The sequence below is a fragment of the Neovison vison genome, chromosome 5 (assembly GCF_020171115.1).
Source record: "Neovison vison isolate M4711 chromosome 5, ASM_NN_V1, whole genome shotgun sequence".
Lineage (NCBI taxonomy): Eukaryota > Metazoa > Chordata > Mammalia > Carnivora > Mustelidae > Neogale > Neogale vison.
The window spans coordinates 2,198,719-2,226,175 of record NC_058095.1 but is presented as its reverse complement, the minus strand read 5'-3'; the positions used below and the strand labels follow the sequence as shown (position 1 = coordinate 2,226,175).

At 49.1% G+C, this 27,457-nt stretch overlaps 1 protein-coding gene across 4 annotated transcripts in view; it reads left to right on the top strand.

Annotated features, from left to right (window-relative positions):
• The window catches only part of RNF213 (ring finger protein 213), a 105,879-nt gene that overhangs the window by 32,135 nt on the left and 46,287 nt on the right, over window positions 1-27,457 (top strand). For 3 of the 4 annotated variants that reach the window (XM_044247260.1, XM_044247262.1, XM_044247261.1), the window contains exons 15-28: window positions 2,058-2,228; window positions 5,637-5,726; window positions 6,385-6,507; window positions 7,387-7,567; window positions 15,630-15,803; window positions 16,160-16,309; window positions 18,804-19,393; window positions 20,265-20,430; window positions 21,402-21,619; window positions 22,701-22,841; window positions 22,960-23,124; window positions 23,840-24,995; window positions 26,157-26,350; window positions 26,768-26,923. In XM_044247260.1, coding sequence (XP_044103195.1) covers window positions 2,058-2,228; window positions 5,637-5,726; window positions 6,385-6,507; window positions 7,387-7,567; window positions 15,630-15,803; window positions 16,160-16,309; window positions 18,804-19,393; window positions 20,265-20,430; window positions 21,402-21,619; window positions 22,701-22,841; window positions 22,960-23,124; window positions 23,840-24,995; window positions 26,157-26,350; window positions 26,768-26,923 — 3,675 coding nt within the window. The remainder of the gene's footprint in view (window positions 1-2,057; window positions 2,229-5,636; window positions 5,727-6,384; window positions 6,508-7,386; window positions 7,568-15,629; window positions 15,804-16,159; window positions 16,310-18,803; window positions 19,394-20,264; window positions 20,431-21,401; window positions 21,620-22,700; window positions 22,842-22,959; window positions 23,125-23,839; window positions 24,996-26,156; window positions 26,351-26,767; window positions 26,924-27,457) is intronic. The other variant, XM_044247263.1, reaches the window with a different exon arrangement.

Genomic DNA, 27,457 nt, shown 5'->3' with positions numbered 1-27,457 from the left:
ACGACAGCATTTGCTTCTTGTTCTGGACTCTGCATGCTTGAGTTTAAGGGCTTCAATCTGAAAATGATAGGAGATTTTATATTTAGACTAATCACCTTTTGGTCTACTGTATTATGATTCAGAACTGTGATGTTAATGATGGAGAAGAATTCAATGTATGTTTTAACTTTATTCCTTTCACTCTTTTCTTTAAAATACCAAAGACACAGTTCAAAATAACTATTATTGGTAAGATGATTGCTTTTTATGAATCAGGTGCCATTTAAACCATAAGGTGGGTGCCTATTTCCAAATAAACTGTGTTTAGGAAGTTTGTTAGTTTTCTAGGGTCTATTTTCCTGCAGAAAAAAAGCTTAAATGTGGGTCAGAATCCCAGACCAGTGTAATCTACCTCATGGTAAAAATACTCTCTCCATGCCATAAAAACAAAAAGTTTTAGAAAACTAGCACTCAACAAAAGTGGTATGTTTTCAACCAGCTTCCGGATGGGTCCCGACACAGAGGGTTCACTGGATTGGCAGGACACCGGAGTGAGAAAAGCAAGGAGCACACATGTGAGCCCCCAGCCTAGATTCTCAGGCCTGGGCTGTTCACTGAATTGCCCGTCTCTGCCTGGCCTGGTGCAGAGGACGGGGATGGGGGAGACAAAGGCCCGCCTCCTGGAGAGGTCTCTGGGGCGCCACCCAGTGAACACATCAGCACACCACAAGGGACAGACAGTAAGCTAGAGGGTCGATAAGGTGCCTGGGGCACCAAGGGCAGGGCCTGCATTCCCATGAAGAGGAAACAGCCCTCACGGGGTCAGGGAGGAGGAACGCTGCTGTTCCCCAGGGCCTGCAAGGAACACTGTGGCAGGAAAGGAGCCAGGTCCAGGTAAGGCCAGATCGCAGGGAAGGCATGCCATGCTGAAGCTTCTGGATTATTCTAGAAGGTGCTGCATTGTTCGGGGATTTTAAACAAGGGCTGAGATGTCCAAATTTCAGCTGAGAACCATTGCCACCTCTTGCCATCCAGTGATCCGGCGTGCTGGCCAGGCACACCTCTACCCACCCTCCCACACATCTGGCACCCTCCTCATTTTTAGGGACAGAGCCTCTCACTGCCCCAGGCTGGGTATCTTCCCTTTCATATGTCTTGAGAATACCCTGTACTTTCCCTGCTTGGCGCCCACCATGGTTAACGCCCAGATGTCTGCCTGCCTGTCTGTCTGTGAATTGTTGCCCTCTCCCCCGCAGCATCAGCTCCTGTGGCGGGAACCGCATCTGCTTGGCCACCAGCTGGGAGGGAGGGCCCATGGTAGTTCTCAGGGAGCATCCCGCAGGGAGGAGTAGAAGCAAGTCCTGTTGTGGGTCCTGACACTTCTAACTTGTGGAACTCCGCGGAGGAACACAGGCTAGCACAGAGCTGGGGAGACCCTTCCAGCGCCTCAGGGAGCAGCCACTGCAGAGGTGGGCGTTCCGACGCCTGCATTCATATGGCTGTGCTCCTGCTGTGGTGGGGGGACACACCAGAGCCTGTAACCCCACGGAACTCAGATTTTCCAGAGGGAGAGAGGGACTAGGGGAGGCCTCATGGGAGGTGAGCATGGATTTGGGTTTACCTCTGTCCCACCTTGGGCTGTTTCTGTGGCCAAGGATCAGGGGTTTGCATGGTGCCCTGGGGGAAGGGTGTCTCTGAGCTGCTGGTGGCTCTGCATTTGGGGTGCGCCCTTACCCAGCCAGTCTGGAGGTGTACCGGCGTGGCCTGGGCTGGCATGATCTGCTCATTGGTAGGGCCGGGTCCCCTCTGCTAGGGTGGTTCATGGTGGCATGCTTGTCCTTCCCGCCCCTCCCCCACTTTACCTGAGTTGTCAGCTCTCAGAGTGAATCCAGAGTCCAGGAAAATTGAAGCACCTTGAATGTAGCCCCTGGCGAGGCAGGTGTCCCGAAGGCACTCCTGTGACTCAGAGGTTGCTGTTCTCTAGGGCCTGCTGTGGACTGGGAAGGGACAGTGTTGTCTCCAGAGTAGCCTGAGTCACAGCTCAGGAACCATTACATACCTTCTCTCCCCTGCTGCAGCAGGCTTCAGCCGAAGGGCCGAGAAAAGAAGCTGGGAAGATTTCTGTGCAAACAGTATTCCAGAGGACAGTCACTTTGACGAGAGCTTGGCTTCGGGACATTTTTCGGGAGAGCATCTTTAGGCAAACCTACACATCAGCTGTCACTTTCAGATACCAGGAGGAAATCAAGGTAAGCCCCGCTGGGCTGAGACGCTGCCCAAAGCGGTCTGAGCAGGGATGCGATGTGCAGGACTGGAGAGCCCAGTGCTGGTCATACCACCTGCAGGCCTCCTGTGACAGGCCTCGTGGGAAGTGCGGGGACACGGGGCCTTTGGGCTCTATTTGAGCAAGGAAGGTGGGAGGTAGTTATGGCTGGAAATGTCAGGAAACAGTGGAGACAACAGGTACTTGAAGAGGCGATTGGGCAGAGGGATTTCTGAAGTCAAAGAAGAGGGAAATCAGCCTCAGAAAGACTAGAAGGGTTCCAGAATGAGGCTGGATGAGGTGGGGGAGGACAAGGGCCACTGGGGGGTCTGGCCCGTGGAGGGGTCACCCAAGCAGGAGTGGATGCGTTGCTCCGAGATGGAGGGGTAAGAAAGGGATGTGCTGAAGGCTGGGGGTGCCTTACTTCCTCTGTTTTTTATCCTAATGCCTTAATGTCTTCTTCCTACTTCCAACAAGTTATGAAGGGTCTACAACTTGACCTTCCGTGGTGTTGAGAAGAACCCACTTAAAATGATCTCTGTGCTTGACGCGAGATTTTGGGCAATCCCATCAATGTACCGTGTGACGCCTCTGGCTTTACAGGACTGGGTTAGGTCCTGCAGGGCTGTCTACACCTCCTATCCGTTTCTTTCTTATTCCCCCCCCAAAACTAGAGAGGTGATGGCCACTGAGGAAAATGCCTGAAAGAAAACCTTGGCCACGAAAGCTTATAAACTTTAGAGGCTGCAGGTTTTCCCGGCTGGTGGCCAGTGAGCCAGCAGTGTGTATGCCGAGCATCCGGTTCTGTACTCCCATCCTGGAGCGATCTGTGGTTTTCCTTCCCCTGTCTGCCTGGGGTGATGGCAACCAGTGTCTGTGGCTCACGGCTCATTTCCAGATTCTTCTTAGCCTCCTAATCAGACCTAGCCTGTATGTTAGTGCCCATCAAGATAGAAGGTGACTGTACATGTTGGTCCCTCACATAGAATAGACTAGAATATGGACAAAATAAAATGCCCCCCAAAAGTTGCAGATTTCAGCTTGTGATTCTTAAGCATCAGAAAAGCCTTCTGTAATTGCTCTGTGAAATGCCAAGCATCTTAAGACTTAAATCCCACCGAAACAAAATGATTGAATTATTGAGTTATAATTGCTAAGTTATTAAATGTTTCAAGATTTCAAATGGTATAATCCCCCAAACATTAAGAATGACTTCAGGATGGCATTTGGTCCATTGACGTGAGAGGATGATTTTCAGCTAAATGCAGTAATAATGGTGAAATAATGTTAATTAGAATGTCATTGAGCATCCCCTCTGAGGCTGGTGCCTCACCCCTTACGGAGGAGGGAACCGTGGTTTGGGGAGATGGGGCAAACCCAGCTCTGTTCTTCAACATTGTCAGCTAGCGCTAGGACACCACTGTGGAAAGGGAGATGAGCGAAGCAGACGGCTCATTTCACCAGGAAGTCGCCTTCCAGGGACACTTTAACAGGGTGGTCATAAAATCACACAGCTGAGACATGAGCAGGGCTGATGACCCTGCTGTACCTCAGACTTGTTACTTCTCCACTGGGAGGGGAAAAGATCATGAATCCAAATACTCAGAGAACAGAACTTCTAGCACTCTCCCTCAGAGAAAACAAGTCTGAGGTCAAAGGGAAGAAAATACACAGGAGTTTCGAACCTTATTTAGAAACTTCACGATTGTCTACGGCCATACCACCCTGAACGCGCCCGATCTCGTCTGATCTCGGAAGCTAAGCAGGGTCGGGCCTGGTTAGTACTTGGATGGGAAACTTCACGATTGGTGGTAGAACACATGTAGCGCTTCTGGAGCAATCTGTGTCCTGTTAAAACTGAGCGAACAGCATAGGGGTTGACGCTGTTGGGAGCTGGAGTCCTTTCTCACCGTGGAGAAGGGAGATGCAGCAGAGGACCAGGAGCCACCAGCGATGGTATGAATTCATGACCCAAAAACCTGTAGTGGCTCCTAGCTCTCTCCACTGAAAGGCCTAGAAATCAGGACGGCCAGGCCCAGGAGCACAGTGGGAGCCCTAAGCAAAGCTGCTAAATACCATCCCCAGGAAGAGATTTGTGCTTCTGGAAGGACAAGCAGGTTCCAGAGGTGGCATGAAGAGTGCAGCTCCAACCTGAGACAAGTTGTGGGAATGGGACTAATGGCAGGCTGGCATCCTGGAGTAGACCCTGGGATGGAGAAGGGCTGCATCTGTAGTTCATGTCACTCCAGCGATGCCTGTTTCCTAGCTTTGACACCTCTACCGAGGCCAAGGAAGCCATGAATATTAGGGGAAGCTGGGTTGAGCATACATGCGAACTCTGTCTTATCTTTGCAGAATTTCTATAAATTGAAAGTCATTCCACATTTTTTAAAAAGGACCCAGAAGCTAGTCTGAAGGGATTAGCCAAATCTAGGACAATTGCATCATCCAAACGAGTAACACCAGGACTGGATTACAAGTCACTGATACTTATTTACAGAAAAAAGGCAGGGGGGGAAGAGAAAGGTTTGTTTGTTTGTTTTTTGGTATTTGTTTTTTAAGCAGGCTCCATGTCCAGTGTGGAACCTGACCTGGACCTGGATCTCATGACCCTGAGATCATGACCTGAGCCAAAATCAAGGGCCAGGTTCTTAATCGGCTGTCCATTTTTTTTTCTTCTCATGAAGAATGCACCTGGCGGGCTCAGTCTGTACAGCAAGTGACTTCTCTATCTCAGGGTTGTGAATTTAAGTCCCTCTCTGAGCATGGAGCCTGCTTAAAAAAACAAAGGAAGACCCAAAACACCCTTCATCCTGTAACATGGCAGGAGTAATAAATTCAGTCAAAATCCATCCATGGGTGTTGAAGTCGGTACACAGAAGTATGAAGGAACAGGATATCCAGAGTAGCCTGCCACAGAGGACCATTTAATGCAAAGGAGAAAAGCACTTCATGGAGAAATCCGGCAGACCTGCCCGTCAGCCCTGACAGGACAGGGATCTCGTGACCTCCTTGTACAAGTCTCTGATGGAAGACAGAAAGCAGCTGTTGAGTATTAATCCCTGGGGAATCCAGTTGAAGAAATAAGGGTGTCATTGGTCCATTCTTGCACCTTTTTTTTTCTATGTCTGAAGGTTTTTGAAATAAGGCAAGCGCGAGAAAGTTTCAGAATAAAAACCAGTTACACTGTGGAAGCACCATCCTCGTGGGCTGGTCCTGTCAGGCCCTTTTCAAAGTCTAGGGCGGCTCTGACGCGCCACTGACACGGCTCACCAGGGACAAGGACAGGGTCAAGTCCCAGGTGGCCACTGCTCCTGGAATTGCGATAGAAGTCTTCCCGTTTTCACAGAATTCACCACGGTACTTAGTTGTCGCTGACACGTGTGCTTTGCAGGTCTGGAGACGGCTGGTGGACATCAACTTCCCGGTGGAGTACGACTGGAAGGAGTCCTTGATGGGGGACTTGGAAGGGAGAATCAAAGAGGTACCAGGAGTCGGGTGGTTCTTTTCATGGGGCGTGTTGAGGAAGCCAGACCCTTCACCACCACCTACAGATAACACGTGGCCTTTGAACGGACAGGCCTGGTGGGCGCAGGGCACGGGGCCAGGAGGACTTTGCTTTCGGATCCAGCCTTCATAGTTTGATCAAAGATGACATCCCCGCGAAGAAGGGGATGGGTTCGCACCAGCGGGAAACCCCACAGGTATGGGGAGTCAAGCGCCCCATACGCAGTAGCCCCAAGTGGCCTGTCGGTGACCGAGGCCTTCCTGAGCCCGGGGACAAACAGGGAAACAGACGCGTGCTTCCTTTTGGTTAAAGCTTGTGGCCCTAGGGAAGTGAGGGCGGGTTTCTTCACGACAGGACACGTTGATACGTAACATTTAAATGACGCTCTTGGGGAAGCAGAAACCAGGGGGAGGTCACTGGTTCTCCTGACCTCGCTGTTCTGCGCGCGGGACCAGCGGCTTCCTCCGCACTGTGCGCGGGGCTGTGGGCCGGAGTCCCCCTGTGTGGCGGCGGCCGCCCGAGGAGCAGGGGCGCGGGCAGTGCCGGGCGGGGGCGGCGAGCGGAGAAGAGCGACCCGGTCCCCGCGGGTCCCCGAGGCTCGAGGGCGGCCCCGACGCGCTCGCTGTGGTTGCAGGAGAAGCCGCTGGTGCAGATCTCCGCCTTCTGCGGCCCCCACTGGGACGCCACGGAGCGGGAAGACCGCGTGTCCCGATGCTTCCAGAAGTGCGCCGTCGAGGCCGTGAGCTCGGCCTGCCAGGTACCGGCCCCGCCGGCCCGGCGACCGCGACCGCGACCGCGCGCGGCTTCCCACACGCCGAGCCCCGGGCATCCGCCTCCCGGCCTGGGGCGCGGCCCCCCGAGACGCCGCGCAGCGTCCCGTCACCCGCGGGGGAGCTTGGGGGCGCCCGCCCGCGCGCCCCCCGTGCGTGTATGCCGGTCACTGCCGCCGGCCTGTGTGAGCGCCAGCGGCATGCGGGGGAACCCGCCGCCGGCCCACCGCACGTTTATGGGGGAAAAGCGGACGAAGCTGAAAAGATTCTGTCAACTCACTCACCGTCTCGTCAGCTAGGCGGGAAGAGATTCCGCCTTGCGTGGCCTCCCAGGAACAGCCTCCGCCTGTCCGTGTGTGCGCATGCGCCTTGCGTGCGTGCGCGTGCGCGCGCTTGTAAAGTGCATGCACGCTCTAGCGCTCTGGGCTTTTTCCTGCCACAAGATGGCGTCAGGGCAGATGAGGTAGCTGCGCTCCTTCCCTCCCGACCCTGCTGCTCTGCATCTTGCTCGCGCTCGAAGGTCTGATGCGCAGCCGCGGTGCGAGGCTCCTCCCCTGGCTCCTCCTCTCAGGAGGACGCCGTCGTCCGTCACGGCGAGCGCGTGCTTAGCTCGCGGCGGCTTTCCCCGGCAGCCTTCCGTCAGGGGGACGACGTCTCTCGGTTCCTGCCTCAGCGAGGGCTTCCAGCCGGGGGGCGCGGGTGGGGTCCGAGCGGGGCCGCCTCCTTCCCTGTCTTCCGTGAGGCGGCGGGCCGCGCGAACAAATTCCTGCTCGTCCGAAGGCTTCCGGCGGGCGGCGGGGTGACAGCCGTGCTGTCAGCCCAGAGCCAACCGGTCACGCCCTCCGCGGTGTCCGTCCGTCCCGCAGTCTCAGACCAGCGTTCTCGAGAAGATCTCTAAGCACGACCTGTGGAAGTTCGGCACGCTGGTGTCGGCCGTGATCACCAAGTCCTGGCCGCGACGCGACGGCGACGCCGCGGACGACGTGGACGCGGTTTTAAAGCACCTGCTTGTGTGTCGGGACATGAAGCATCTCTTCAAGCTGTGCGGTGCGTCTGCGGGGGGCGCGGGGAGCGCCGGCCGCGTCCGACCCCGGGCTGGGGGTGGGGGCAGGGGGCCGACACCCCGCTAGGACGCTGGGTGGATGTTGGACAAAGGGAGCGGACGGGCCGCGGGAGCCCGAGGGATTCAGGCCACCCTGCACCGTGGGTGGGAACCGACCCCGGGAGCCGGCCTTCCCCGGCGCGGGCCAGGCCGGGCTGCTGCGCCCAGCGGGTTCCCTGTCGCCGTCCCGAAGGATCCCCGCGCTTCGCTGGGGTGTGAGCGTCTCGCGCAGGCTCTTGGGGACAGGGGTTAAGGACCAAAATTCAAACCCACGTGTGTCTGCGCGTAGAAAGTCCTCCGTTTTCCCGGGGTCAGCGTCCCTGTCCCCTCCCGCATGAACAACTTCCGACCAGACTCGGACCGTCCGTTTCTTCCCCCCTCACCCCACACTCTGAGCATTTTTAGGATCCGAGAGCGTGAGGCACGGATTGCCCCATAAACACCGTATTACAGTTTGTGAGTCGTCACATTCGGATTTGGGGGAAAGCACTGGGTTTGGAGCTGAACGTCCCAGTGAGAAGATTTGGAGTCTCTGTTCCATCAGAGGACAGGGACAGCCAGAAAAAGCGGAGCTCCTGCCGGTGGCTGGCTGGGGTGCGGATAAAATAAGATCATGGGTGTGGGGATTTGATGGACATTATTGAAAGCTGCTCCTGTGAAAAGATGACATTTTTTTTAAATGAATAGACACGTCCAGTGTATCTGTACATTTACAGGAAAATTGAGCAGAATGTACGGGGTTCACATATTTCTACTTCCCTGCCCCTGACCCCGCACAGTTTCTCCCGCTATTACTGTAAGGTTTTTCCGTGTCTTTTTGTGGCTCAAAGCAGCTTTATTTTGTTGTTGTTTTTTACATTTTTTATTAACATATAATGTATTATTAGCTCCAGGGGTACAGGTCTGTGAATCGCCAGGTTTACACACTACACAGCACTCACCCTAGCACATACCCTCGCCAATGTCCATAACCCCACCACCCCTCCCTGCCCCACTCCTGCCGACAACCCTCAGTTTGTTTTGTGAGATTAAGAGTCTTTTACAGTTTGTCTCCCTCCCGATCCCATCTTACTTCATTTATTCTTTTCATACCCCACAAACCCCCCACGTTGCATCTCTACTTCCTCATATCAGAGAGATCATATGATAGTTGTCTTTCTCCAATTGACTTATTTCACTAAGCATGATACCCTCTAGTTCCATCCACATCGTCGCAAATGGCAAGATTTCATTTCTTCTGATGGCTGCATAGTATTCCATTGTACATACATACCACATCTTCTTTATCTATTCATCTGTTCATGGACATCTAGGTTCTTCTCATAGATTGGCTATTGTGGACATTGCTGCTATAAACATTCGGATGCACGTGCCCCTTCGGATCACTACATTTGTATCTTTAGGGTAAATACCCAGTAGCGTGATTGCTGGGCCATAGGGTAGCTCCATTTTCAACTTTTTGGGGAACCTCCATACTGTTTTCCAGAGTGGCTGCCCCAGCTTGCGTTCCCACCAACAGTGCAGGAGACTCCCCTTTCTCCACATCCTCGCTAGCATCTGTCATTTCCTGATTTGTTAATTTTAGCCATTCTGACTGGTGTGAGGTGGGATCTCACTATGGTTTTGATCTGTATTTCCCGGATGCCAAGTGAGGTGGAGCACTTTCTCATGTGTCTGTAGGCCATCTGGATGTCTTCTTTGCAGAAATGTCTGTTCATGTCCTCTGCCTGTTTCTTGATTAGATTATTTCTTCTTTGGGTGTTGAGTTTGATAAGTTCTTATAGATTTTGGATACTAGTCCTTTATCTGATATGCCATTTGCAAATATCTTCTCCCATTCTGTCAGTTGTCTTTTGGTTTTGTTAACTGTTTCCTTTGCTGTGCAAAAGCTTTTGATCTTGATGAAGTCCCAATAGTTCATTTTTGCCCTAGCTTCCCTTGCCTTTGGCAATGTTCCTAGGAAGAAGTGGCTGCGGCTGAGGTCAAAGAGGTTGCTGCCTGTGTTCTCCTCAAGGATTTTGATGGATTCCTTTCTGACATTGAGGTCCTTCATCCATTTTGAGTCTATTTTCATGTGTGTTGTAAGGAAATGGTCCAGTTTCATTCTTCTGCATGTGGCTGTCCAATTTTCCGAACACCATTTGTTGAAGAGACTGTCTTTTTTCCATTGGACATTCTTTCCTGCAAGAACCAACCTTGCAGTCCTGGGATAAATCCTACTTGGTCGTGGTGAATAATCCTTTTAACGTACTATTGGATCCTATTGGCTAGTATCTTGGTGAGAATTTTCGCATCTGTGTTTATCAGGGATATTGGTCTGTAATTCTCTTTTTTGATGGGATCTTTGTCTGGTTTGGGGATCAAGGTAATGCTGGCCTCATAAAATGAGTTTGGAAGTTTTCCTTCCATTTCTATTTTTTGTAACAGTTTCAGGAGAATAGGAATTAATTCTTCTTTAAGTTTTTGGTGGAATTCCCCTGGGATGCCATCTGGCCCTGGGCTCTTGTTTGTTTGGAGACTTTTGATGACTGCTTAAATCTCCTTACTGGTTATGGGTCTGTTCAGCTTTTCTATTTCTTCCTGGTTGAGGTGTGGTAGTTTATACATCTCTAGAAATGCATCCATTTCTTTCAGATTGTCAAATTTGCTGGCGTATAGTTGCTCATAATATGTTCTTATAATTATTTGTATTTCTTTGGTGTTGGTTGTGATCTCTCCTCTTTCATTCATGATTTTATTTATTTGGGTCCTTTGGCTTTTCTTTTTTTTTTTAAAGATTTTATTTATTTATTTGACAGACAGAGACCACAAGTAGGCAAAGAGGCAGGCAGAGAGAGAGAGAGAGAGGAGGAAACAAGCCTCCTGCCAAGCAGAGAGCCCGATGTGGGGCTCGATCCCTGGGATCAGGACCTGAGCCTAAGGCAGAGGCTTTAACCTACTGAGCCACCCAGGTGCCCCTCCTTTGTCTTTTCTTTTTGGTAAGTCTGAGGGGTTTATCGATCTTAATTCTTTCAAAGAACCAGCTCCTAGTTTCTTTGATTTTTTCTATTGTTGTTGTTGTTGTTTTTTGTTGTTGTTTTCATTTTGTTTTTGTTTGTTTGTTTTGTTTTCTGTTTCATTGATTTCTGCTTTGATCATTATTATTTCTCTTCTCTTAGGCTTTCTTTGTTGTTCTTTTTCCAGCTCCTTTAGGTGTAGGGTTAGGTTATGTATTTGAGACCTTTCTTATTTCCTGAGAAAGGCTTGTATTGCTAAGTATTTCCTCTCAGGACTGACTTTGCTATGTCCAACAGATTTTGAACCATTGTATTTTCATTATCATTTGTTTCCATGAATTTTTTCAATTCTTCTTTAATTTCTTGGTTGACCCATTCATTTTTTAGAAGGATGTTGTTTAGTCTCCATGTATTTGGGTTCTTTCCAAATTTCCTCTTGTGATTGAGTTCTAGCTTCCGAGCATTGTGGTCTGAAAATATGCAGGGAATGAACCCAATCTTTTGGTACCGGTTGAGACCTGATTTGTGACCTAGGATGTGATCTATTCTGGAGAATGTTCCATGTACACTAGAGAAGAATGTGTATTTTTGCTTTGGGATACAGTGTTCTGAATATATCTGTGATGTCCATTTGGTCCAGTGTCTCATTTAAGGCCTTTATTTCCTTGTTGATCTTTTGCTGAGATGATCTGTCCATTTCAGTGAGGGGGGGTGTTAACTTCTTCTACTATTATTGTATTTTGTTGATGTGTTTCTTTGATTTTGTTACTAATTGGTTATATAGTTGGCTGCTCCCATGTTAGGAGCATAGATATTGAAAATGGTTAGTTTCTTTTGTTGGACAAACCCTTTGAGTATGATATAGTATCCTTCCTCATCTCTTATTAATGTCTTTGGCTAAAAATCTAATTGATGTGGTAGAAGAATTGCCACCCCAACATTCTTTTGATGTCCATTAGCATGGTAAATCGTTTTCCACCCCCTCACTTTAAATCTGGAGGTGTCTTCAGGTCTAAAATGAGTTTCTTGTAGTCAACATATTGATGGGTTTTGTTTTTTTAATCCATTCTGATACCCTGTGTCTTTTGATTGGGGCATTTAAGCCCATTTACATTCAGGGTAACTATTGAAGGATATGAATTTAATGCCATTGTATTGCCTATAAGGTGACTATTGGACTATATTGTCTTTGTTCCTTTCTGGTCTACTACTTTTAGGCTCTCTTTTTGCTTAGAGGACCCCTTTCAATATTTCCTGTAGAGCTGGTTTGGTGTTTACAAATTCTTTCAGTTTTTGTTTGTCCTGGAAGCTGGTTTTTTTTCCCCCCTAGAAGCTTTTTTTTTATCTCTCCTTCTATTTTCATTGATAGCCTAGCAGGATATAGTATTGTTGGCTGCATGTTTTTCTCATTTAGTGCTCTGAATATATCATGTCATTTTTTTCTGGCCTGCCAGGTCTCTGTGGATAAGTCTGCCTCCAATCTAATATTTTTACCGTTGTTTGTTACAGACTTCTTGTCCCGGGCTACTTTCAGGATTTTCTCTATGTCACTAAGACTTGTAAATTTTACTATTATATGATTGGTGTGGACCTATTCTTACTGATTTTCAGGGGGGTTCTATGCACCTCCTGGATTATGAAGCTTGTTCACTTTGCCATATTAGGGAAATTCTCTACAATAATTCGCTCCAATATACCTTCTTCTCCCCCTCTCTTTTTCTTCTGGAATCCCAATTATTCTAATATTGTTTCATCTTATGGTATCACTTATGTCTCGAATTCTCCCCTCGTGGTGCAGTAGTTGTTTGTCTCTCTTTTGCTCAGCTTCTTTATTCTTCATCATTTGGTCTTCTATATCACTAATTCTTTCTTCTGCCTTATTTATCCTAGCAGTAAGAGCCTCCATTTTTAAAAAACATTTTATTTATTTATTTGACAGAGAGAGAGAGAGATCATAAGTAAGCAGAGAAGCAGGCAGAGAGAGAGGGGGAAGCAGGCTCCCCGCTGAGCAGAGAGCCCGATGCGGGGCTTGATCCCAGGACCCTGAGACCATGACCTGTGCTGAAGGCAGAGGCTTAACCCACTGAGCCACCCAGGCGCCACAGGAGCCTCCATTTTTTTATGGCACTTCATTAATAGCTTTCTTGATTTCAGCTTGCTTAGATTTTAGTTATTTTATTTCTCCAGAAAGGGCTTTTATTTCTCCAGTCAGGGTTTCTCTAATATCTTCCATGCCTTTTTCGAGCCTAGCTAGCGCCTTGAGAATCGTCATTCTGAACTCTAGATCTGACATATTACCTATGTCCATATTGATTAGGTCTCTAGCCTTTGGTACTGCCTCTTGTTCTTCTTTTTGTGGTGAGTTTTTTCTGCCTTGTAATTTTATTCAGATAAGAATATATGAAGGAGAGAATAAAATACTAAAAGGGTGGCAGAGACTCCAGGAAAATGTGAATTAACCAAATCAGAAGAGACCCCAAATCATGGAGGGAAGAAGGGGGGGTAAAAAGAATTTTGGGGGAAAAAAATAAATAAATAACAAAAAGAAAAAGAAAAAAAATTAAAAAGAAAATGTATGTATTAGGTGAATAGAACAGAGCCACCCACTTAATTTTGGTATTTTGGTCTCTTAGAAGAAAGTACCTCCCAAAATTTTAAAGAAAGAAACACACACACACACACACACACATATATGTATGTATGTATATATATATGTGTATATATATATATATTGGTTGGAAAAAAAAAGAAAAAGAAAGTGGGGAGGGGGCGCCTGGGTGGCTCAGTGGGTTGTGCCTCTTCCTTTGGCTCAGGTCATGGTCTCAGAGTCCTGGGATTGAGCCCCGCATCGGGCTCTCTGCTCAGCGGGGAGCCTGCGTCCCCCCCTCTCTCTGCCTGCCTCTCTGCCTACTTGTGATGTCTTTCTGTCAAATAAATAAATAAAATCTTAAAAAAAAAAAGTGGGGAGAATTTGCTCAGGCTGGAGACTAGAACAAAGCCCTGTGCTAGATTTAGGGTATATTTTGATCTATTAGAAGTTGTGCCCCAGATATTTTTAGAAGAAAAAAACCTTATGTGTATACAAAAAATAAAGTTAGATATAATGAATAATAAAATATGATTATAATAATGATGTTTCAAAAGATTTTTTTAATGAAAGGTATTGTTAAGATAAACTAGTTAAAAAATGTTAAAAGAGGAAAGAGTAAAATTTTAAAAAGGTTAGAATAAGAAAAAAAATTTTTTTAATTAATTAACTTTGCAAGACTAAAGAATCATGGGGAGAAAGCCATGAATTCCATGATTTGTTTTCTCCTCTGGAATTCCGCTGTTCTTGATAAGTGAACTTGGTCTTGACTGGATTTCTTGCTGATCTTCTGGGGGAGGGGCCTGTTGTAGTGATTCTCAAGTGTCTTTGCCCGAGGCGGAATTGTGCCACCCTTGCCAGGGGCCGGGCTAAGTAATCCGCTGGGGTTCGCTTTTGTTGCCTGAACGCTTCCTGGCGAGCTCTGGAGGACTGGAATGAAAGTGGAGGCCTCCCAGTCTCTGGCCCTGAGGAGCCGAGAGCTCAGGGCCCCACTTGTCAGTGCGCCCCCAGAGAAAAGCGCTCAATCACTTCCGTCTCTCTGGCCTCCGGCTACGCTTCCAAACTCACACAGCCCATGACCAAGCATCTCTGTCTCTGGCACACAGCCCTTCCTGGAGTCTCCAAACCCAGCAGATCCCTGCTGATCTTCCAGGGGCTATCCCCGGATCTGCCACTTGTTGGGGTCCCTGCTCAAGGAGCAGTGGCCTGACTGTGCCATGGATCATAGTTTAAGATAACCCTAAGCTGAGAGCTCACTCCTTGGCTCTGTCTCCGTAGCCGGCTTCCCCACTCTAATACCTGCGAGCTCTGCGGCTCTAAGACATCCCGATCCTTCCGTGACCCTGCGGGACCTGAGACCACGCTGTGCACACGTGGGCTAACTCTGGCTTAGCCTCTGGAGCCATGTCCCTCAGTGGGGCAGACTTTTAAAAAGTTCTGATTTTGTGTTCCTTTGCTCCACTGGTTGCCAGGAGCCGGTCCCTCCTCCTGTGGTCTGTCTTCCCGTCACTTTGGATTCATTTCTCCGCTGGTCCTACCTTTCGGAAGGTGTCAATTTTCTGTTTCTAGAATTGCTGCTCTTCTTATTTTCAATGTCCTGTTAGATTTGTAGGTGTTTGGAACGGTTTGATAAACTAGCTCCATTTCCTGCTACCTGATGTCATCTCAGCCTGCTACTCCTCCGTCAGCACCTTTGTTTCTATCATCAAATAATATTCCATAGTCTGGATGGACCACAGTTTGTCCATTCATCTACTGAAGGACATCTTGGTGCTGCTTCCAAGAATTTGCAATTACAAACAAAGCTGCTGCATGTGATTTTAATGGCACAGAAAAATCTGGTCTTTTCATCATGTCATACATCCCTAAAATTACTGGGAGGGAAGGCCTCTGGTGGTTGAATTAAATATATTTAAAAAATCTGTTTTCTAGATTGTTCTTAAAATTCAAATTCAAAATTTTGCGAGAAAGCCAAAATGTGCCAGAATCAAATCCTCACATTGATGTATCTCTGTTTCCATATGCTATGAAAACCCTTCCTTAAAACCACCTGGGTCACCCTTGCTGCGTGCGGGCACAGCCATCTTCCCCTGGATGGAGTCTCAAGATGGGGGCACATAGAGGAGACAGTGATTTAAGAATGATATTAGCATACTGAAGGGGCCCAGGTTTTAAAACCCAGAGCAACGTGGCTCTCCTGGCTTATCGCCACCATGGGAGGAATCCTTCATGATCAAGGTCATTTGGGAAGCCTTCCAGGCAGAAGCAGAATTGGGTGAAGGGAGAAGCACGTCTGGAAACACAGAATGACCTTCACTTGTCCCTTGTGGACGTGGGGGCAGGTCAATGAGGACCCCCGTGCTTCGTAGAGTTGGGAGGAGAAGCAGGCGTTCACTGTTTTAACTTTGTTCTCCACCTGATCAGGAACTGATGAGAAGATATTAGCCAGTGTTACTGAGGACAGCAAGAGGCTGTTGGCTGTTGCCGACTCTGTGTTCACAAAAGTCAGTGAGGACCTCCTGAATGGCACCATTTTAATTGGGCACCTGGAGCTCATCACAAAGCACTCAGATCAGTTTCTGGACATCTGGCAGATAAGTGAGTACCTGGGTGGGGTCTGGGCTTCAGGTTAGTGGGCAATGATTGCACTTGCCCATGTATTTTGTAGGGGGATGACCCTAGTCTTCTTTACAATGAGTGGCTCTTCCTGTCAGTAAGTGGGGAGAGGATGGTTTCTAAGCCTCCGGAAAACAATGGGAAAGTGCTAAAATGGTGACTTCGTAAGACCCTCCCTGTCTCTCTCCACGCGGCCGAGCTCATAGGCATCTTTCCTGTGTGGCTGTGCACAGCCCCCATGTCCCTCACTGCAGCCGTGAACGTGGAGCATCTTCAAAGGACAGTTGCAAGGACAAGGCTCTGCTTGTTTGTTCTGTTGAGTTACTTTTTTCTTCCAGAGAAAAAAGATCTTTTGCCCCAAGAGAAAAAGCACGATGTGAAGGAGGTGCTGGACTGGAGAAAGGATGAGCTGAAATTTCTGAAGAGAGAGAAGGAATACGTGGACAGTCTCCTGAGGTTGTGTGAGCAGGTGAAACATCTGGTAAAAGGTGATACTCCTAAGTGTTAACACAAATGACATTGAGGGGGCCCTGGGAGAGGGGTCAAAGTGGGGGAGAGTAAACTTGAGTCCCACGGCAGCCTCGGGAGGCAAGTCACACACGCCTCCTTAATTCTTTCTGGGATTTATACCCGTGCTTCCACATGGTGTGCTTAGACACCCCCTTCACCATTCAGGCTGAAGCATCAGCCCCTGTGGAACAGTTGGACTGGGTCTCTATTTCTCCAGACACACCCCTTCCAGCCTCCCTCTGTTTCTAGTCCTGTTAGGATTTCAATGAGATCACCACTCAGGGTTCCATGATCACATCTGTGTAAATACACTGTTCACAACCAAGCTGTGAAATAGACCATCATTGTTTTCTATTTCTTGCACCAGCTTTGTTGTCTCTGGAGTTAAACTTCTTTTTCTCCTGTGCTTTGTTTTCAGTGTATTTGTTTTCATTCAACCCTGGGCTCTTTACCAACTGTCTGAATTTCCTCACAGAACAATCAGTTAGATCTGGAAGGATTCTCCCCAGACTGCAGGGCTGTAATTCTAGAATCTTATTTTGCCATACTAGGGGTTTCCTTTATGTGTCTCCCAAGTTAGATCTATTTCCCAGACCCTGTGATTCCCCTGTCTCTCATGTCTGTGTTTTAGTCGAACGAGTTCTATGTTCCCTGCTCACCCCCGAGAGAGGAAACACATCTCGAATCCTTGTACATCTGAGGATGTCTGCCCTTGCACCAGGGTAACTGCTGGCCAGGTGGAATTACACAGCAGAAATCCTACAGAACCTCGGATGCGTTCCTGCACCGTCCTGGCCACTGTTGAGAATTCAGATGTGAATCTCACTACTGATCGTGTGTGTGTGTGCCATGCGTACTCTCTCTGGAGGCTCTCCAGATCTTTTTGGCCCCACTCTTCTGCAAGTTCATAATGATGTGCCTTGGTCAGGGTTGGTTTACATCTACCACATTGAGCATAAAGGGTGGGTCTTTCTGGTCCAGAAATCCACGTTCTTGACTCCTGGGCAATTCTCCTGAGTTATTTAAGTGGTTAGTTTTTCTCTGAGGAAAATGTACATCGTTGGGTGCTTGACCTCACAGGGCGGCCATCAGACTTCCCTAAACTTCCTCTTCTGTTGCCTGTCTCTTTGGTTTCTGCTCTGCTTTTGGAGAGATTTCTACAACTTAACCATCAACCCTTGCATTGTGTTTTTCGTTTCACTTCACACGAATATTTGATTTACGGGAACAGCTTTTTCTCTCAATGACCTTTCTTTATACTCCCCTGCTCTTGTTCACAACCGCAGTGTCTTGTTTTTCTGAGATTATTGACAATTTTGAAAGCAAAATTCAAAAAGGTCTTCCTTGTCATCGTCGTCCTTTTTCTTTTTCTTTTTAAGATTTATTCATTTGTTTGAGAGGGAGCAAGCAGGGGGAAGAGCAGAGGGAGAGAGAGAGGATCCCAAGCACGTCTGCTGAGTGCAGAGCCAATGTGGGGCTGGATCTTAGGACTCTGAGATCATGCCTGGAGCTGAAACCAAGAGTTGGAACTCAACTGACTGAGCCACCCAGGCCCTCCTAGTGGTTTTCCTTGTCTTTCACTCCCAGAGCTTCTAGTTTCCTTCAAGCCTTCTTTATGTTGCTATGTTTTTGTGTCTGTCTTTCACATGAAAGGTTTACCACATATGTCTGGGAATTACTTTGTTCTCTGTATGGAGAGGGGAACCCAGCAAATCCATGGAAGACCCTGAGGGTGGTGCAGCTGGTCCTGTGGTGGACACGTTAGGTCTTCTCTGGGACTGGCCAGCCCTGTGGTCCCCAGCTTGGTGGCCCCAGAGCGCCTTCCACATTAGCAGCTGTCGCTTGCTAGGGTGGAAGGAGCGGCCGGCCTGCTATCTAGAATGGGGTGGGCAAGAAAGACCTCTTCTCCAGCCTTTCAAGCCAGACCTTCTCACTTCCCACCAGCTCCCCACCTCCAGCGGCCTTAAGACCAGTGTATATGTTGCTGGAAATCCTGTGGCAGGAGCCTGGCTGACTCCTGGCCTCCCCGCTGTGGATTGGGGTTCCATGCCCTGGGGCCCAGCTTGACCTTCACCACTGCTGCACATCTACTTTACGACTCCTTCCCTGCTCTGGCTGTCATCTCATTTTCTGCTCCTCCCAGCCCAGCCAATTTATGACTTTTCCAAGGCCATGTCTGTTCTGGCCCTGGAGTACAGGATGTGGGGAGGGAGTGAAGCAGGCAACGTCCACACTGTCATCCCTGCCCAGGAAAGACCATGCTTGCTTTGTTGTGAAAATTCATGAGCAAACTGGAAGTGGGGTAGGGTTTGGCAGGGAGACAAATGGGTTCTTTTGAGGAAAAACGCCAGCAAATGTGTTTGTGTGAGTTTTCTTAGGAGCAGTGAGGAGGACAATAAATATGGGTAAAATAAAATAAAATGGTGTGGTGAGTAGCGGTTTGACTTCTGACTTTCCTTTATGGTTTCAAAGTGGATCTGGAAGAGATGGCGGAAAGACACTTAGAAGATCTCAGCAGGAAAAGACTGAGTGATGCCGTCACAGTGAGGCTGTCCCTTAGCTCCCCGGATGTGAAGAAGGCAACACATTATGACCTGAGCCCCCAAGTCCAAGAGATGGCCGAAAAGGTGGACCAGCTAAAGAAGAGCCACATCTTCCAGGTCTTCTGGGAAGACGCGGCAGAAATGCTGAGCGAGCCCGGGGAGGAGCTGGAAAGTCCGATTCTTCAGGCTGAGGAGGCATATAAATATCTGTATCTCCCTTGTTTCGAGAAGTTGATGAATCTGTATGAGGATCTGAGGGCAGGAGAGATCACTTTTCAGGAGGTTGACACCATATTCAAGGATTTTGTGAATAAGTATAGCCAGCTCACCTTCGACCTCAAGACTATGTGTGTTCTGGACCCCAGCGACCAAGGGGACTGGATCAGGTGTCGAGTTGGGCAGATCAGAGAGTACCATCACCTGCACCAGGCTGTCGGCTCAGCCAAAGTCATTTTGAAGGTCAAGGAGAATTTGGGCTTGACCGGTGACTTCAGTGTTCTGTACACTTTGTTAAACTTTGTAAGTTTTTTACCAGGGACCCATAGGGTGGGGGTGGGAGCTCCTATGGGCTCTCTGGGTTCTGGAAGCCAGGCAGGATGGTTTCACGGCCTCCCCCAGGAATTCTTGTTTGCATTTCACCTGATGCCTGATCATGCCCAGGGCTTCGCTCTCACCTGGTTATAAATGGCGGGAGTGCTCCTGGCAATTGCGCATTTTCTCAGGCTGGTGTGAGAGTTGAGAGTTTGGGAATGGGCAGTGACCCTCTTTTGGTAGCCAGGCATTAGGAAAGGGTCATCTGATCTCATCAGGTTAGAGTGTGGGGAGGCAAAAGAAGGGTTTGTTCTGGTCCCCTCTTTTTGCACATTTGACAGGGCTGGCAAGGGATAGTGCACGGTGAGCCATCTCTGCTGTGCTGAAGAAGCAGGTGCTTTGTTTTGTGTTTCTTCAGGCGGGCATTTATAAGGCAGCCCATGATCTGTGGTACGACAGAGATACTTACAAAGATGATGAAAATTAAGCACAAAATTTGGAATTATGCACACTTAGCCTTGGCTCCCAGCAGTGTGTTCTCAAATGGGTCACTGCTCTGGGCCTTCATTTCTTTACCTATAAAACAGGAAAAGTAGCAATGTGCACCTGGCAGAGTTCTTGTGTAAGTTGCTTCGTGGAGTGCCAGGTACAGAGGAATAGTAGTTATTATGGATCGATGGGGAGATGGCAGTGAGGGCTCTAGCGTCCCTACTTTCTGTCAGGAGCTTCATGCACCTGCCTTTAGCTGCTTCAAGTCCAAGAAGGGCAGATTGGGGCCTTTGGGATGGTCGGCGCCACTGCTTGGACTCTAGGGTTCCAGGTAACCAGGTTCAGCTCACAGTAGAGCTCTGTCTTGCAGACTGACAACTTCGACAACTATTGCCACGAGAAGCTGGACCAGATCAGCGAGCAGCTGATCCATGCCAAAAAACTGCTGCAGGACATCAGTGAGACCCGGTGCCAGTGTCTGCGTGAGCTGTCCCTGAGCAAGGAGTTCATCTGCTGGGTCCAGGAGGCTCTCGGAGGTACAGCTGGTCATTGAGGTTGCTGGGAGAAGGGAGAGAGCGTTAAGATGGCTCATGGGAGGGCTTCATAAATTCACAGGCAGTCCCTTTGCTGGGACACATGCTGTGTAAAGAGCAGACAGGCTGTCGGCGTCTCTTCAGGGGATGTTCCGGGCCTGCCTCATCGATGATGCGTCATGGCAGTATTTCGTATGTTCTGGCATAAAAACTATTTCCTTCACTGCTTTTTGCCCTTGCTCTGGAGGCTTGCTGTGAATAGTTGGATATCATTTTCATACAAATTTACCCTCTTTAGCTTTTTCCTGTGGTTGATTTAAACTAGAAGATAAGATAAGCTCTTGTCCACAAAAGAGATTTCATTACATCAGCTCATTGGTGTTCCGTGCATTTCTCTTTTTGGCCAAGAGCTTGGAAACCTTTTTTGCTGTGTGGCTTAGGTGCCTCTGGCGGAGGGGATGCATGGAGGGGGCAAGGAGAGGTGAGGAAGTTAGGTGGAGGAAGCAGGAAAGGGACGGCAGCAGCTCTGGTGTGCAGGACGGGTACTCGTCTGGGTGCTTAGTACTCTCAACGGGGGGCTCCTTGGCTCACTCCGAAGCACATCCTTTGATTAGTAAGTGGTCCAAAGAGAATTAGCTTCATTTCTTTATAGTTAACTGGTAACATTGTATTTACCAGGTGAGCCCATTTCTCTTTATATTAAATAGTGATGTTATGTGGATTATACATGACAAAGTACATGGAGGCCTTGTACCATGTCTGGATATTGTTGCTCCATAAGGCTAGATGTTGACCAGTGGTGTCAACATCAACAGTAAAAGAAACGTGGCCCCAGATTTGTACTAAAAGCAAAAAGTGGATTAGACCCTAAAAAACCATCACTATCCATTTATAGCCTAAGTGTTCTTGTTCGAGGTCTGAGTGTGGGATTGTCCTAGAGCCCTCGGGCACTCACCTGTCTCTCCTCACCGCAGGCATCAACGAACTAAAGGTGTTTGTGGATCTCGCCTCAATCTCTGCGGGGGAGAATGACATCGATGTGGATCGGGTAGCCTGCTTCCACGACGCCGTGCAGGGCTACGCGTCGCTGCTGTATAAGCTGGATGTGAGTGCAGGATTTGAGGAGTTCATGGTGCATCTTGAAGAACTATGGAAGGCTCTGGAGAATGACCTGCACCTGCCCCGTAAACTGGTAAGTCGTCTTTCTGGCTTCATCTAAGCACACGAAGCTGTGCACAAGGTCTCATTTGGCATCACAAGGGGCAGGACTACAAGTCACCCCCACCTGTGTGGTCCGTGTTAAAATGATGTTTGAGACCAGTTTTCCTTCATATGTGGAACTGTTTTCTTTTCCTTGTTATGGCAGATAGAAAGTGGGATTCAAAATTTCATGTAAATAAGAGCAATTTCCATTGTGCAAAATACGCATGGAAAAAAGACTGATCTATGACCCATGTTTTCTTCTGAATGGTGATAACTGTTACTTTTTACTGTATGTTTCTTGGTTCTTTCCACGTTTCCCACAATTGGCATGAATTCAATTTCTTTAAATAATCTCTCCACCCAACCTGGAGCATGAACCTGGGGCCCTGAGATCAAGAATTGCGTACTCCCCCAACTGAGCCAGACAGGCACCCCTATAAATTCATCTTTTTTTATCAGAGAAACGAATGAATGTGTTAGTGTAAGTAAACCATTTGCACTGGGGTCCACACAGACCCATACCGTTTCACGTGGCTGGCGCACAGAGGTGATGTCCAGCCAGATCTGCCAGAGGGTGAGGGCGGAAAGGAGAAACAGAGGACCAGGCAGAGGGGAGCTCCACTTCTGCTGCTGGAAGCTTACGTCTGAACAGAAGTCTTTGCTGTAATCTCTCCCAGGGCTTCTATTTGGACCTGGGGTCCCCAGAAGCACACTTAGAATGTAAGGCCACACTGCTGTCCTCTATCCAGCAGCACCCCCTCCTGGGGGCCTGGCAGCATGAACCCCCTCACTGTTCTGTCCATGTGCCCCCATGTATTAGCCAGGGCAGTGGCCATTGGTCCTCACCAGACAGCCTGTTACATAAAGGGCAACACCATGGGATAGTGACCGCGAGGGTTAAGTGAGAGGGCAGTGGGTGAGGAAGGCCTCCACTGCGGAGAGGAGATGGGGAGGAGATGGCAGCAGATGGGGAGGAGGAACCTGCCGCATGGGGAGCAGAGACGGAGCCACAGGAAGAAGAGAAAGAAGGTTGCTCATACCGTGGCATATTTCCCCTCCTGTTCCAACAGCATGACTCTGCCAGGAACTTGGAGTGGCTGAAAACTGTGAAGGAAAGTCATGGGTCGGTAGAACTTTCCTCCCTGTCATTGGCAACAGCCATCAATGACAAAGGCGTCTATGTGATCAGGGCCCCCAAGGATAGCCAGAAGGTGAGCCACCCTGCATCCTGGCACAGCTGTCAGTGGGGTGTTCAGGCTGCTGCAAGATGGGGTGGGGGTGGGGTTCTTCTTCCAGAAAAGTGACCTCTAAGCATGCGCGGTTCTGTAGATCTCCCCAGATACAGTTCTACAGTTGCTTTTGCCCGAGAGCCATGGAGACCCTGAGGAGGTGCGAGTCTACTCTTTGGAAGACCTCAAGGAGCTTTTGAATAAATTGATGCTGATGTCTGGGAAGAAAGATCACAGGAACGTTCAAGTAGAGGTATTTTCCAAGGTGAGGACTTGTGATGACGTTGGCACCAAGCAGATGAGCTCATGTTTGGGCAGAGGACTGTCACCGCCCAGTAACCAGAGAAAGAAGGGTTTGACTTTGGATTAGTTGATAGGAAGCACTCTGCTTTAAATCCACGGAGTGGGGAGCCAGCAGGTCTGCAGAATAAAGTCACCCCAATTCCTGACCCCAAGAAATGCCTGAGCTCCAACGGGCCCTTTGGTCGGTGGTCCCTTCTTAAGATGCACAGACCGAATTGTTCTTAATCCTCGACATCATAGAGGAGGTAACTCCATGGATAGGTCTTAGAAGGAGACGCCTCTTCCTTTGTTTACTCTAGAAATCAGCAAGAACACGCAAAGACTTAAAGATTTAGCTAGTCATTCTTCATTGAAATTAAAAGTAACCATGTTGATAAAGGAATATCTATGTACGTAACTGGCTCTGGACTTTGTTACCGGTGTTTTCTTTCAAGGTCACTTGTACTTTATGATGACATCCTTTAGCCTTATCAGAGAGTCCTGTGGGAGGCTGATGATGTTAATCAGGAAATAAGGCCTCTGTGATTACCCCATGTGCTCAAGGCCACATAGGGAACCAGTGGAAAGACAGGAACCCAAGTACTTCAAGTTATATTTCTGTTTGGGTCATTCTGGACAATTGTGTGACCTGACGTGCTCTGTGATGTCTGCCTCCTGTCTGGTTCCGTGTGCTACAGGTGTTCTGCAACGTGCAGCGGCTTGTCCAGGCCTTCATAGACCTTTACTGTGCTGGCAACATGCTGTTCAGGGCCTGGGGTGCCGAGGTGTACTGCTCCCCCCAGCACGGTGTCTCCATTCAAATGGATTTCTGCTTGGAGCCCATAAGCCAGCTCAGGGGCAGTGGGCCGGTGGCCACGCTGTTGGAGGCCGTCAGCAGAGAGATGGAGCATTTCCTGGATCGCTGGAAGAGCCTCGTGGCAGAGAAGCGGACCAAGTACTTTTATCTCAACTACTACACCGCCGAGCAGCTGGTGTACCTGAGCACAGAGCTCAAGAGACAGACGCCCAGCGATGCTGCTGTCACCATGCTGTCCTTCATCAAAAGTGACTGCACCCCGACAGATGTTGCGAAGGCCCTCGAGGGGCCCGATGGAGAGGCTGCCAGGCACCACGAGAGGACAGTGGTAGAGGAATTGCGGCGGGTGCTCCGGCGGGAGTTCAGCCTGGTGGGCAAGCTGAGGGCCGTCCTGGAGCAGTCCATGGCGTGCATGAGTGCCTTCCTGCCTCACTCGCTGGACCTGGAGACCCTCGGCCGCTGTCTGGCCCACCTGGGCTGGACGAGTGTTCGTCCCATGACGCGGTTCCTCCCCAACGGCCTGCACGTCGGCCAGCCCAACCTCATTGTCTGTGGCCACTCTGAGGTGCTGTCGGCCGCACTGGCCATCTACATGCACACCCCGCATCAGCCGCTGCCCACCTTTGACGAGGTACTGCTCTGCACCCCGGGAACCACGTTTGAGGAAGTGGCCCTGCTCCTGCGCCGCTGCCTCACTCCAGGCTCCCGGGCACAGGGGGTCTATAGCCTGCTGTATGCGGACCTGCTGAGCTATGAGGTGGCCTGCCAGGTGGAGGCGCTCTTCCTGACCCTGTGCTCACAGCCACATCGGGATGACTTCCAGCTGGTGATGATCTGTGACTCTGAGCGGGAGCATTGCCACCTGCCCTCGGCCTTCAGCCAGCACAAGGTCCTTGTCACACCTCAGAAGCCCCTCCAGGATATCCAGGCCTACCTGGCTCGGCATTTCCAGGTCCCCAGGCACTTGCCATCAGCTGCCGACGTGTTCCGGGACCGGATGTGTGTGGGGATTGTGGCCTCCAAGCAAGCGGGCGTTGGTAATGACAGTTCCTGGGGTGGATGGGCCCCTTGGGTCCCAGGGACCATTTGATGTTCAGTGTTCAATGATGTACAAATGGCACGGGTTCCGATGCCATATTTTCCCATTTATATCCATTAAGTACCTTAGGATGACATTCCCTATCCAGCAGGGTCAACTCAGGTGGAGCCCTCTGTAGGAGGAAACTGAGCCTCAGGGAGGTTTTGATTCTTGGAAGCTGTAAATCAGGGCCCATGCTGGAATGCGACACGCTTTCTCCCTGGGTTTCAGGCTCAGGTGAATCCAGGGAGCAAAGTCATCTTCCTCTAAACAGGCTTCTCTGAAGCTCCCTCTCTTTTATTTTGTTTATTTATTTATTTATTTGACAGAGAGAGAGAGAACAAGTAGACAGAGAGGCAGGCAGAGACAGACTGGAGGTAGCAGGCTCCCTGCTGAGCAGAGAGCCCAATTCGGGGCTCGATGCCAGGACCCTGAGATCATGACCTGAGCCAAAGTCAGAGGCTTAACCCACTGAGACACCCAGGCGCCCTGCTCCCTCTCTTTTAAACTCCGTTGGCCACTTCAGGGTTGATGTGGATCTTGAGAGCAGAGGGAGGTGTGATTGCTTTGTCTTGAGAAGAAATAGATGTCCCTTGACTTCCCTTCTCTTGACTTTATCCCCTTAACAGCACAACCTTCTCTGCATGGAAAACCTTTGCCTCCCCTCCCCCAGACACGGGTGACACAGCCACTGTCCTTTGACTCAGATGGCCACCATCCATTCCAGGGGATGCCAAGGATCTTGAGCAGGCAGCAGCAGGAAAATTTGAGGATTCCGAAGTGTATTCTTTACTGTGGTGTTACATTGTATCGGTTCTGAATTTTGCACAGAGAAATGACTTGTAATAAATCTGGATTCTCTTGTTCCTGGTCCACAGCCCTGGCACCTGATTTCCATATTTTATTTTATTTCATTGTTTTAAGATTTTGTTTATTTGTGAGAGAGCATGGAGGGAGGAGCAGAGGGAGAGGGACAAACAGACAGTGCTGACCGAGGATCCTGATATGAGGCTCCATCCCAAGACCCTGGGATTGTGACCTGAGCAGAAACCAAGAGTCAAGACGCTTAACCCACTGAGCAGCCCAGGAGCCCCCTAATTTCCATATTTTAATGTTACAGGAAAGTCTCTCTATGTCCGGAGATTACATGGCAAATTGAAAATGCAGCTCGGAGGCAAAAAAGTGCCCCTGAAAGTGATCCGACTAATCGACCGTGAGGTGGATGAGAACCAAGTGCTGCAGTCCCTCCTGCCTTTCCTGAAGGCTGAGCACCAGACAGGACCTGTGATCTTCCACTTCGACGTGACCTCTTCAGTAAGTGTCCCAGGATTTCAGCTGATTGGCCATGTCAGGAAAGACTCAGTCCCCATGTCTCATGCTTCCTGCTTCTTATATAAAGAATTTCCTCTTTCGGGGTGCCTGGGTGGCTCAGTGGGTTAAAGTCTCTGCCTTCAGCTCAGGTCATGATCTCAGGGTCGTGGGACCTTGCGTTGGGCTCTCTGCTCAGCAGGGAGCCTGCTTCCCCCCAATCTCTGTCTGCCTCTCTGCCTACTTGTGATCTCTCTCACTCTGTCAAATAAATAAATAAATCTTTAAAAAAAAAAGTTTTCCTCTTTCTACGTGATAGTCAGTATCACTGTGTCCAAGGACAGAGCACAATGGTCCTCAGGGTTGGGAGACTGCATTGTCCTTTGTGTGAGTGTTTATACACCCAAGCGATTCTGTCTCTAGGTGCAGACTGGACTTTGGGCGTTCATTTTCAAACTCTTCATCCTACGGTACTTAATGGATATAAATGGGAAAATATGGCATCGGAACCCGTGCCATTTGTACATCGTTGAAACCCTGGAAAGGTCGCCAGCGCTGCCCAGGACACCTTCAAGACGGGTATGTGCCACAGAGCCTTTTCATGCCAGCACAAACCACTTCTGCCTTAGCGAAGCCACTTTACAAGTACTTTTTGATAATGTCTGGAATAAAAATACTCTTACTAGTTAGGAGTATTAGAGTTTGATTTGGGATTGATGCTGTTTGTCTGAGTAAACGCTAGAGGTGCTCAGAACCAGTAAATCCATCTGCTGGGCACACACAGTCTGTCCCTAATGCCAGCTAAGATGGGAAGGAGGCTTTTGTCACATATACTTCTTAACAGAAGGGATCCTTGTGCACACATACACACCCATGTGCTTAGTAGAGACTTTGTTTCAGGAGGTTGTGTGATAAGGACCTGACTGTGGAACTGGTAGCTCCCATGATGCCCCAGTGATAGACAGTAACCTGAGCACAAAGGAGTCTGCAGAAATCACTTTATGGAAAGTGGGATCTCAGAAAGGTTCTATACACTGCATGTGTACAGCCAGTGTGGATCACGTGGAGGGTTAAAATGCAGATTTTTTAGGAAACGTAGTCATAACCATTTTA